Source organism: Corvus cornix, chromosome 26, assembly GCF_000738735.6.
Source record: "Corvus cornix cornix isolate S_Up_H32 chromosome 26, ASM73873v5, whole genome shotgun sequence".
Classification (NCBI taxonomy): Eukaryota; Metazoa; Chordata; class Aves; order Passeriformes; family Corvidae; genus Corvus; species Corvus cornix.
This window is the reverse complement of record NC_046354.1, coordinates 2,592,113-2,602,572: the sequence shown is the minus strand read 5'-3', so window position 1 is coordinate 2,602,572 and position 10,460 is coordinate 2,592,113. Positions and strand designations below refer to the sequence as shown.

At 58.9% G+C, this 10,460-nt stretch overlaps 2 protein-coding genes across 3 annotated transcripts; one reads left to right on the top strand and one right to left on the bottom strand.

The window, feature by feature from the left end:
* Positions 1 to 2,952: 2,952 nt before the first annotated feature.
* Positions 2,953 to 6,509, bottom strand: MED20 (mediator complex subunit 20). 2 transcript variants are annotated; one of them, XM_039565497.1, is made up of 4 exons: positions 6,424 to 6,509; positions 6,013 to 6,164; positions 4,969 to 5,222; positions 2,953 to 3,605 (listed from the first exon to the last, which is right to left on the bottom strand). In XM_039565497.1, exons 1-4 carry the CDS (start codon positions 6,435 to 6,437, stop codon positions 3,363 to 3,365), a joined length of 663 nt encoding a protein of 220 aa, XP_039421431.1. In that variant the 5' UTR covers positions 6,438 to 6,509; the 3' UTR covers positions 2,953 to 3,362. The 2 variants fall into 2 exon arrangements, with proteins under 2 accessions (XP_039421431.1, XP_039421432.1); XM_039565498.1 differs by having other exon boundaries at positions 2,953 to 3,578.
* Positions 6,431 to 9,649, top strand: BYSL (bystin like). The gene is made up of 7 exons (XM_039565492.1): positions 6,431 to 6,838; positions 6,921 to 7,077; positions 7,367 to 7,505; positions 7,629 to 7,762; positions 7,902 to 8,062; positions 8,242 to 8,344; positions 9,045 to 9,649. The coding sequence occupies exons 1-7, from the start codon at positions 6,436 to 6,438 to the stop codon at positions 9,391 to 9,393; spliced, it is 1,446 nt and encodes a 481-aa protein (XP_039421426.1). The 5' UTR covers positions 6,431 to 6,435; the 3' UTR covers positions 9,394 to 9,649.
* The last annotated feature ends 811 nt before the right edge of the window (positions 9,650 to 10,460 follow it).

Sequence of the window (10,460 nt, the reverse complement as noted above, 5' to 3'; positions counted from 1 at the left end):
CCCATTGGCCGCCGCGCCCCGCCCCGCTCTTTCATTGGCTGCAGGGCACGTCACTCAACATCAACACCCGCCCCCATCGCCGCCGCTTACGCCAATTGCGCAGCGCGGCACACAGGCTAAGACCGCAGGTACTTACGCTGTTTGCTTAGCGTACGCACCCCGCTGGCGTAGAGTACGCCGCGGCGGGCAGAGCGCTGGCGGGGCGTACGGAGTCTGCGCAGCCGGCAGGGGGCGCTGTTCAATGGGCGCCGGGGGGGGCGGGCCGGCGCGGGTTCGAGTCCCGCCCCCGCCCGTGACGTACCGGGCTTTGTGAATCGCGGGGCCGAAGTTCGGTTGAGGCACGGGAGGGTAAATAAGGGTGTCTCGGAGACAAAGAGACTCTTAAAGGGGCGGCGCGGGGCCCCCCGAGGGGGTGGCGTGGGGTGGGAGGTACCCCACGGGGGCCCTGAGGTGATGGAAGGTGCTGAGGTGATGGGGGGGGCGCGCCCCACGGGGGTCCCTGAGGTGATGGGGGGACACAAGGGGGAGGCTGTGAGGGCTTTGAGGTGATGCATACCTTGAGATGGAGATCCTGAGGTGATGAGGGGGCACCCTGAGTTGATGGGGGGGCGAAGGGAGTTCTGAGGTTGATGAAAACCGTAAGGTGATGGGGGGGGGGGGCACCCCAAATGGTCCCTGAGGTGATGGGAGAGACAAGGGGGGCTCTGAGATTCTGAAGACCCTGAGGGGGCACCCCAAAGGGTCCCTCAGATGATGGGGAGACCAAGGAGGGGGCTATGGGGACTCTGAGGTGATGGGGGGGGGGTTATGGGGTCTCTGAGGTGATGGAGACCCTGAGGTGATGAGGGGACACCCCAAAGGGTCTCTGAGGTGATGGGAAGGGTCTAAGGGGGCTGCGGGGCCCTGAGGTGATGGAGAACCTGAGGTGGGGGATCTGAGATAATGGGGGTCACACCCCACATGGCCCCTGAGGTGACAGGGACCCCGAGGTGAGGGTGGCACCAGTGCCTGGCCCGTTTTGACCCCATACCTGCGCTGAAATCCACGCTGGCACAGCTGCAATGAGTCTGCAACGTCTAAGAATTCAAACTGGAGGTGAACGATCCTCACTCTCTTTGTGAGTTTAAAAAAAAAAAAGCCACAGCACAAGAACGGAACAAAAGCCCCAAAAAATCCCCTGGGGTGGCAGAGAGACTCGGGACTGGCTCTGCCACAGAAGCACTTGTGACCCTGATAACATCCCCTAGCTAAATAAATAAATATAAATAATAAACCACGAGGCCTCCATTCCCAAAATCCCTGTTCCCTCTAGGTCGGGCTTCAATTTAGGGAATGAAACAACATTGACAGAGATTTTGAGAGGTGCAGAAGCAGAGGAAAAAAAGGATCCATGGTGGAACAGGACCTCAGTGTGGCCACCTCTCCCTCTGAGAAAAACAACCTTCCAAACCATGATTTGACAGGAAAAATGAGGATTTTTTTCAGGGAAAAAGAGTAATTTTGGCCATCAAGAGCCAGAGCCATGTGAGGCAGCTGATTCCCTCATTCCCAGAATGCAGCAACAGGCTTTGCTGGGACATAAAGGACTAAATCTTCCTCATCCTCACGTCTGTGGAAACCCACTGACGTCAAGGGGTTAATTAAAGGCAGAATGTGGCTCCAGGGGTCCCTTTTTAGAACTCCAGGAACAGCAGAATGTATTAATAAAAACCCCAGGAATCCCCAGGGATTCCAGCACACACTTCCACGTTTTTTAAGCACGTGAGCAGAGTTTTGCCATCTCTGGTGACGGAGCAGCCTTGGGAATTAACAAAGCATTACCAACATTCACCATGACTAATCTGCTCATTAAGAGGGGTTGGGTTTTTTTTTAACCTTAAGGCTTGTAATGGAAAACAGGACAGGGATATATCCCTATAAAACTTAAGTTTGTTTCCCTAAGTTTTCCCAGTTTAACCAGGTGGGACAACAGTGAATTTTCACCACTGAACAGTCCCACACAAGCCATGAACTTGGGGCTAAGAGCTGCAAAAAATTCAGTATATTCAGCATGTTGGAATTGCTACCACACTTAGGGGACGTTGTGCCATTTCTTATGGCTCATTAACCACCTCTTGCTGGGCCCTGTGCTGATTAAATTTATTAAATGCTCACAACTAAAAGCTCGGAGCACTCCAACAGTTAATTAGGTTTGAAGGTATAAATGATAATCAGAGAATCACATTAAAAAAAAAACCAAAAAAACCCCAGTTCTCAGCCAGAAAACCAAGCCACAAATCAGCTTTTTCCCCTTCTTGCTTCAGAACAAAAAAACATGTTTAGGACAAATTATTTCTGTTTTCTTTGCTCTTATGGGCAAGGAACCATCAATATTTTTTCCCTGGGCTGCTTCTTCACAAGGAATCCACTGTCCTGCTTGGAAATCTCCCTTCCCATAACCATCCTTGGAGCTTCTCCACCTGCCCTTTGCATCCAGGGTACATCCCAGTGGGGCTGGAATGCTGGTGCCTTCCCAGGAATATGAAGGAAAAAAATATACTGAAGTGGTATCATTATGTCTTACAATGAATTTTTGGCTCTTATTGCCCAAATCCCTCCTTATTCCATTGAATCTTGAAGCCATCAGGATTCCTCAAATGGTGTGCAGGGACAGGACGTTTATTACCAACCTTAAAAACAACGGGATAAAGCAGCTGGAATTCCCTCAGTGCCTGAAAAAGCTCCTGCCAGGCTTATTTATTTCTTTTTTTTCATTTATCCAGAGCCTTCATTGAGAGGCAGCAGATTTGGGCACTCCCATCAGCTACAAAGGGTGAAGGCAAGGTAAGAACGTGCCAGGAACAGCAAAATGCAAGAATTCCTGGATTTTTTCACAGGGAAATGTTTGCTTTGGGGGTATAAAGCTGTTGAACCAAATCCAAGGGAAGACTCTGTAAATAAACAACACAAACATTGTGCAGGGACTCCTCCTCCTCCCAAAACCCAGCGTTTTATTGGGATGGAACACAGCAAAACACTGATGCAGATATAAAAAAATACAGATTTACCAGATCTCTCCTGTAGCTGCTTGAAGTCATGGAAGCCCTGCCCTTGCTTTTGGCTGGAATTTCTCTTTTCCCTGTGGATAAACAGCGATTCCCCACACGAACCACTGTTGTCCAAAGAACCACAGAACCGTGGATCCAAGAATCCCAAACCGTGCGGGACAACCAGAAACGCACGAGGCACCGGGAAAGTTCGAAATAGGAGAAATCAAGAAGGCAAAAAAAACCCCCTGCGGCTGCTTCCCGTGCCACACCCTGGAGGGACTCTGGATCCAGGCAGCAAACAGGATGCAGTCAAGGAGCTCCAGGGAATCCTCCTCACCTGATGCCAGCCACGGGGACCTGCTGCTGCTTGCGGATCTTGTTGAAGAGCTCCATGTACTGCACCATGGTGTCCCCGGGGCTGTAGGCGCTGTCGTGCTTGGAGCCGAACACCGATGGGATCCCGGGCGTGTGGCTGCCCATGAAGCTCTGCATGAACTCCATCAGCAGGTTCCAGCAGTCGTTGGCGATCACACAGGGGCAGTATTCCACCTGGGGACACAGCCCAGAGCTCTGGAGCTGCCAGGAAGGACAGTATTCCACCTGGGAACACCCCCAGATCCCTGGAGCTGCCAGGAAGGACAGTATTCCACCTGGGAACACCCCCAGAGCTCTGGAGCTGCCAGGAAGGACAGTATTCCACCTGGGGACACAGCCCAGAGCCCTGGAGCTGCCAGGAAGGACAGTATTCCACCTGGGGACACAGCCCAGAGCCCTGGAGCTGCCAGGAAGGACAGTATTCCACCTGGGGACACAGCCCAGAGCTCTGGAGCTGCCAGGAAGGACAGTATTCCACCTGGGAACACCCCCAGAGCTCTGGAGCTGCCAGGAAGGACAGTATTCCACCTGGGAACACCCCCCAGAGCCCTGGAGCTGCCAGGAAGGACAGTATTCCACCTGGGAACACCCCCCAGAGCTCTGGAGCTGCCAGGAAGGACAGTATTCCACCTGGGAACACCCCCAGAGCTCTGGAGCTGCCAGGAAGGACAGTATTCCACCTGGGAACACCCCCCAGAGCTCTGGAGCTGCCAGGAAGGACAGTATTCCACGTGGGAACACCCCCAGATCCCTGGAGCCTCTCTGCAGGGAAGGCTTTTCATGGAAACATCCCCAAATATTCCGCATATAACAAGGATGGGTAAATATAACTAAGACAGGAAACACACAAGAGATCTTCTCCAAAGGGGAAGGGAAGGAAAAATGCAAAGGGAAGGGCAGCAAGCCCCAAATCAGCAGGGAATTAGCACTGGAGAGGTTGTTTTATATCCCTCAGGATGCTGATTAACCTGAGGGATGGTGCTCGTGTGGTGCATCTGGAATTTAATCAGCTTTTTATCTGGATGGCATTCCTGCAGGGATTCCCACTGCAGGGACAGCCCCAAAGCACCTGGCTGAAGTAAACCTTGGGAGAGGAGGTAAAAACCTGCCTGCTGCACCAGCAACACGACGGACACACAGACAGGACAGGGAATCACAGAATCATGGAATGGGTTGGGGAAAGGATCTGAAAGCTCATCCAGGGCAGGGACACCTTCCACCGTCCCAGGCTGCTCCAAGCCCCGTCCAACCTGGCCTTGGACACTTCCAGGAATCCAGGGGCAGCCACAGCTGCTCTGGGACCCTCTACCAGGGCCTCCCCACCCTCACAGGGAAGAATTCCTTCCCAATATCCCATCCAAGCCTGCTCTCTGGCAGTGGGAAGCCATTCCCCCTTTCCCTGGCACTTCAGGCCCTTATAAATAAATAATCTCTCTCCATCTTCCCTGCTGGCTCACTTCAGGCATCCTCAATTAGGTCACCCCTAAACCCTCCTTCTCCAGCCTCCCCTATGGAGTTTCCCTGCCTCTCCTTGCATTCCCCACCCTTCCCAAAGCGCTCTTACCTCCACAGATATGCCCCTGGCGCTGGGGCCCATGGTGACCGTGCCCAGCTTCACCAGGAAGTCGCAGTACTGGTAGCGGGTGCCGCGGCTCTCGATCTTGTTGGCCTTGGCGTTCTGGAAGAAGCCCTTGAGCTTCACCATGAGGGTGTCAAAGTTGGCGTCGGCCACGAGGCAGGGCCCGTTCTCGAAGAGGGCGAAGCAGCTCAGGGGGTACTCGGAGTTGTGCATGACGTACATGAGCTTCCCTGTCTGCCCTGCAATGACAGCGAGGGGAGCCGGGCTGGAAAACCAACATTCCTGCCTTCAAGCAGCTCCTCCTCCTGCCTTTGTGCTCCTTGCTTTGATTCCAGATCCTCACATATTTATTGCAATACCCGTTCAGGGAATAGCTTGCGTTTCCTTCTGGAGGTTTACAGGGAAAAAGAAATCCTCGGCAGCCCCAGGATGAAACGCCAGCACGGCTCGGGGTGAGGTGGAAGGAGAACCCCAGGAGCACCCACCTCCCACCCACTGTCCACCCTGAGCTCGGCCTCTCCTCCAAGTTCCAGCTGCCAAAAAAGCAGGAAAAAGCTGCTCTGGAAGATTCCAATGGGTCTGTCTGGGAACACCGGCTGAGCAGAGCCCAGGGCTGCGTGTGCTCAGTGCCACCGTGGTGAACATCACATCAGTGCCTGGAAGGGATGTGGGGATCTGGGGGGGAGGAAGGAGAAGGGAAAAGGAAAGGGAAAAAAAGAGGGAGGAAGGGGAAAGGAAGAGGGGAAAAGGAGAAAGGGGAAAGGAGAAGGAATTGTACAATCGCAGACTCATGAAAGTTGGAAGAGACCTTCAGGATCATCCAGTCCAGCCCTCAGTCCAGCACTGCCACCGTAACCCCTAAACCCCACCACCCAGCGTCAGATCCAGGCGCCTCTTCAACACCTCCCGGGAAAGTGCGGAAGGAGAAGGAAAGGGGGGAGAAAAGGAAAAGGAAGAAAAGGACGGGAAGGAAAAAGGAAAAAGAAGCTTGGAGAAGGGCTGGCCCCGGCGCCCCCCGGCCCTGCTGACCCTGTGTGCCGAGGGCGGCCGCGGTGTGATAGGTCTCGCAGTCCACGCCGAATGTCCCCTGCTTGTCCGCGCCCAGCGCCTCCAGCCGCCGCGCCAGCAGCTCCACCGTCTGCTGCACGCTCTTACCCTCGGCCACCGGCACCTGCGACACGCTGCCACAGGGACCGGGGGTCACGGACCCACCGGGGCACCGCCGGCCGCGGCCCCGGCCCCTGCCCCCTTCCCCGGGACTGCTCCGCGCTCTCCATCCGGAGACTCTCCCCGCGTCCCCGAGGCTGTCCCCGCCGGGAGCCCTCCCGGGTCCCCCTCCTCATCCCAGAAGTCCCTCCCAGTGCCGTCCCCCCATTCTAGGAACCCCTCCCGCTGCCGTCCCCCCACCCCGGAGCCCGTCGCGGAGCCCCCCGCCCTCACCAGGTGACCCCCATGGTGCCGGCGCCGCCACCGGAACGGGCGGGGCCAGTGGCACCGGGAAGAGGCGGAGCCGCCCCGGAAAAGGCGGGGACAGACCCCACGTGTCGCTTCCCGGTGCGGACCCGGTCGCCCCCCGGTGCCCCCGCGATGCCCAAGGCCCGGCGGGCGCGGGGCTCCGGCCCGGCCCCGGCGCTGCCCTTGGCCGAGCAGATCCTGCAGGACGCGGCCCCGCGGGCGCGGGCTCGGACGAAGCGCGGGGCGGAGGAGCAGGACGGGGATGGCGGCGGGGACGGGTTCGTGGACGCGCGGCTGTCCCGGCGCATCCTGGAGCAGGCGCGGCGGCAGCAGGAGGAGCTGGAGGCCGAGCACGGCCCCGGAGCGCCCGCAGCCCCTCGGCAGCGCAGCGCGGTTCTGGGTGAGCCCCCGGTAACCCCCGGCACCCTCCGGAAGCCCCGAGGGTGCGCGGCCCCGGGCTGAGCCTGCGCCGCTGCCCGCAGGTCCCGGCTCGGACTCGGAGGATGATGAGGAATGGCCTTCGCTGGAGAAGGCGGCGGCGGCCGCGGGACGGAGCGGAGACTACGGCGGGGAGGTGGAGGTGGACCCCGAGGACGAGAAAGCCATCGAGATGTTCATGAACAAGAACCCGCCGCTGAGGTGAGGAGGGGGCTGCGCCGGGGCTGGGTGTCCGCTTCCCTGCACGGACACCGACTCTGCCCTGTCCCTGTCAGCCCCCAGCTTCCCCCTGTCCCCTGTCAGCCCCGTGCGATCCCCGATTCACCCCTCGTCCTGACTCAGTCCCTGTCCCGTGTCAGCCCTCTGCAACCCCCGATTCTCCCCCTGGCCCCGCACAGACCCCAACTCGCCCCCCTCCCCTGTCAGCCCCTGACTGGCCCCTGTCTGCCCCTCTTGGCCCCCCACTGACCCCATCCTGTGCCGGCCCCAGGCGTACCCTGGCCGACATCATCATGGAGAAGATCACGGAGAAGCAGACGGAGGTGGACACAGCACTGTCGGAGCTCTCGGGCTGCCCCATGCCCCAGCTCGACCCCCGTGTCCTGGAGGTCTACAGAGGTGTCAGGGAGGTGAGGCCGGAGCAGCTGAACCCACAGCCACCACCCTGAGGTGCTGAGGGAGGGGACAACTCGCTGGTGGCCCTGCTGTCAGTGCCCCCAGTCATGGCCTGGCCTGTGTCCCTGTCTCTGAAGGTGCTGTCCAAGTACAGGAGCGGGAAGCTCCCCAAGGCGTTTAAAATCATTCCTGCCTTGTCCAACTGGGAGCAGATCCTCTACATCACCGAGCCAGAGACGTGGACAGCCGCTGCCATGTACCAGGCCACCAGGTGAGCTCGCCTCAGGGACCCTCTGGCATGGGATTTTTGGCTTTTTCTTTCCATAACCAAAATCACATTTACAAAACACCAGCCCACCCCTGTATGGCCTCTTTTCCTCATCCATCCCTTCGTGCTTTGCTGTTCCCAGGATATTTTCCTCCAACCTGAAGGAGAGGATGGCCCAGCGGTTCTATAACCTGGTGCTGCTGCCGCGGATCCGGGATGACATCGCCGAGTACAAGCGGCTCAACTTCCACCTGTACATGGCTCTGAAGAAGGCTCTGTTCAAGCCAGCAGCCTGGTTCAAGGGTAGGAGGTCCTGCAGGGTTTCCTCTGGGGCTTGGCTGGGTACCTGAGGGGCTGTGGCATGGCTGGGACCCTGTACCCTGCAGCAGTGGTGATTTCCTGGGATCAGGGAGAAGGGGCTGAGCCCCAGGGCTCTGCCTTGTGGAGGAAGGTGGTCGGTGCCTGACTGTCCCCATTCCCAGGGATCCTCATCCCGCTGTGTGAGTCCGGCACATGCACGCTCAGGGAGGCCATCATCATCGGCAGCATCCTCACCAAGTGCTCCATCCCTGTCCTGCACTCCAGGTGAGGCCCTGAGGGGTTGGAGGGAAGAGCTCTTTCAGAGACCCTGGGAAGTGCCTTGGATCCATCCCTCAGCCTCTCCAGCCCCTTGGAGGTGGTGTTTGGGGTCACTCAGCTCCCTCTGGGGTTGAGATTTAAGGCTCAGCTTTGTGCCTGTATGCCTGGTGCTCCATGGCTCCAGTCCAGTTCCCCCAGCCCCTGTGGTCTCTCCTTGGTCCTTGTGGCTCCAGCTTGGCCCCACCATGCCCATTCTTCAGTCCCCATGGCTCCAGTCCCCCTGACCCTTGTGGTCCCTCCTTGGTCCCTGAGCCCCATTCTCCATCCCCATGGCTCTGGGCCTGCCTGTTCCTTGGTCCCTCTGGCTTCTGCCTGGTCCCCCCTGACTGCTGTGGTCCCTCCTTGGTCCCCATGGCTCCAGCCATGTGGACTCCTGACTCCTCTGCTCCATCCTTGATCCCTATGGCTCCAGCCTGCTCCCTCCATGCCCGTTCCTTGGTCCCCATGGCTCCAGTCCTGCTGACCCTCGTGGTCCCCAGGTCCCCTCCTCCATCTCCATGGCTCCATCCTGGCCCCCCCTGACTCCGTGCCTGTTCCTTGGTCCCTGTGGCTCCATGCCTGACCCTCACCCCCTCTTGTATCCCCATGTCCCTGCCCCCTGAGTGTGTCCCTGTCCCCTGACTGTGTCCCTGTCCCCATCCCGCAGTGCAGCGCTGCTGAAGCTGGCTGAGATGCAGTACAGCGGCGCCAACAGCATCTTCCTGCGCCTGCTCATCGACAAGAAGTACGCGCTGCCCTTCCGCGTGCTCGACGCCCTGGTCTTCCACTTCCTGGCCTTCCGCACGGACCAGCGGCTCCTGCCCGTGCTGTGGCACCAGAGCTTCCTGGCCTTGGCCCAGCGCTACAAGGAGGACCTGTCCTCGGAGCAGAAGGAGGCCCTGCTGGAGCTGCTCAAGTTCCACAGCCACCCGCAGATCTCACCGGAGATCCGCCGCGAGCTGATGAACTCCAAGACAAGGGACGTGGAGGGGGAGCAGCCCGTGGCCATGGAATGAGCAGGGCAAGGCCGGAGCCTGTCCCACCTCTGGGATGCTGCTGGATGCAGCTGGGAGCCTGGGTTAGGAGTGTCCGTCCTGGATCCCGAGGGGTCACTGGGAACAACCTGTGCCCACAGAGCGGGGCTGAGCGCCCTGTGCTGCTGTCACAGGGCAGGGCAGCCCCTGTCACACCCGGGAGCCCGGTGCCACCAGCACTGGGACACTTTGGCTTGTTCCTGTAGTTGGAAATAAAACCGGAGCCGTGTCCGTCAGGGCTGGGTCTGCCCGGTGTGGTCCCGGCCTGTCCCTGTCCCCAGCAGCCTCTGGGACTCCCTGCCCTGGGATTTTCACTCCAGTCCCCCCAGGGTTTACTCCTGAAGCCACGGAGTCACTGTCCTCACCTGGCCATCGAGGCCACCTGCCTGGGCTGCTCCTGGCCCTGTGCCCAGGTGCCACGTCTGCTGGAACACCCAGGGGGGGACTTTTCCACGAGGCTGCACTTCCCTGGGACCTGGTGCCGCTGTCGCTGCCGGGTGTGTGCCCTGCAGGTTTGGCCCACAGAGAGGAGCCCCTGCTGCACCCCGGGAGCTGTGCCAAGGGCAGCTGCCTCCTGTTGCCACCTCCGATGGCAGGAGCAGGAGCTGGGTCCCCACACGCCACTGCCTCTTCTGTGACTTCCTGATTTCATCTTATTTTAAAGAAGCCAGAGGCTGATGAGCACAAGAGGGAGCCTGGGCTGGCACGGAGCAGCTGGCACTCCTGCCACCCCCTGAGCTGCTCCAGTGCCCGACACCCTCCAGCCTGCTGGGAAGGAGGTGCTGCCTCTGCTCCAGGGGAGCAGGAAGGTGTTTCGCTCCATGTACATCCCTCACCATCCCTGAGCTACCCCGGGTGTCCCTCAGGGTCCTGCCTGCCCTCTCCCCGTGGTTCCATCCTGGGAAAAGCAGGACTGGAGCTCCCAAGGGATCCCCATCACCAGGGAGGGATCCCAGCCCCGCCCTGGGAAAGGTGCAGGGAAACCCTCGAGCCGGTTTTTTTTTTTTTGTTTAAAATACTTTATTGCAACATCACAGGGTTCTCTGGCT

Coding starts and splice junctions, on each gene's coding strand:
- BYSL (XM_039565492.1), top strand. CDS start 6,436: ATGGTGCCGGCGCCGCCACCGGAACGGGCGGGGCCAGTGGCACCGGGA. Junction 7,506..7,628: donor TCTACAGAGGTGTCAGGGAG/GTGAGGCCGGAG, acceptor CTGTCTCTGAAG/GTGCTGTCCAAGTACAGGAG. Junction 8,345..9,044: donor ATCCCTGTCCTGCACTCCAG/GTGAGGCCCTGA, acceptor CCCATCCCGCAG/TGCAGCGCTGCTGAAGCTGG.
- MED20 (XM_039565497.1), bottom strand. Junction 5,223..6,012: donor GGCCGCCCTCGGCACACAGG/GTCAGCAGGGCC, acceptor CTGTCATTGCAG/GGCAGACAGGGAAGCTCATG. Junction 3,606..4,968: donor CCAGGGGCATATCTGTGGAG/GTAAGAGCGCTT, acceptor CCTTCCTGGCAG/CTCCAGAGCTCTGGGCTGTG.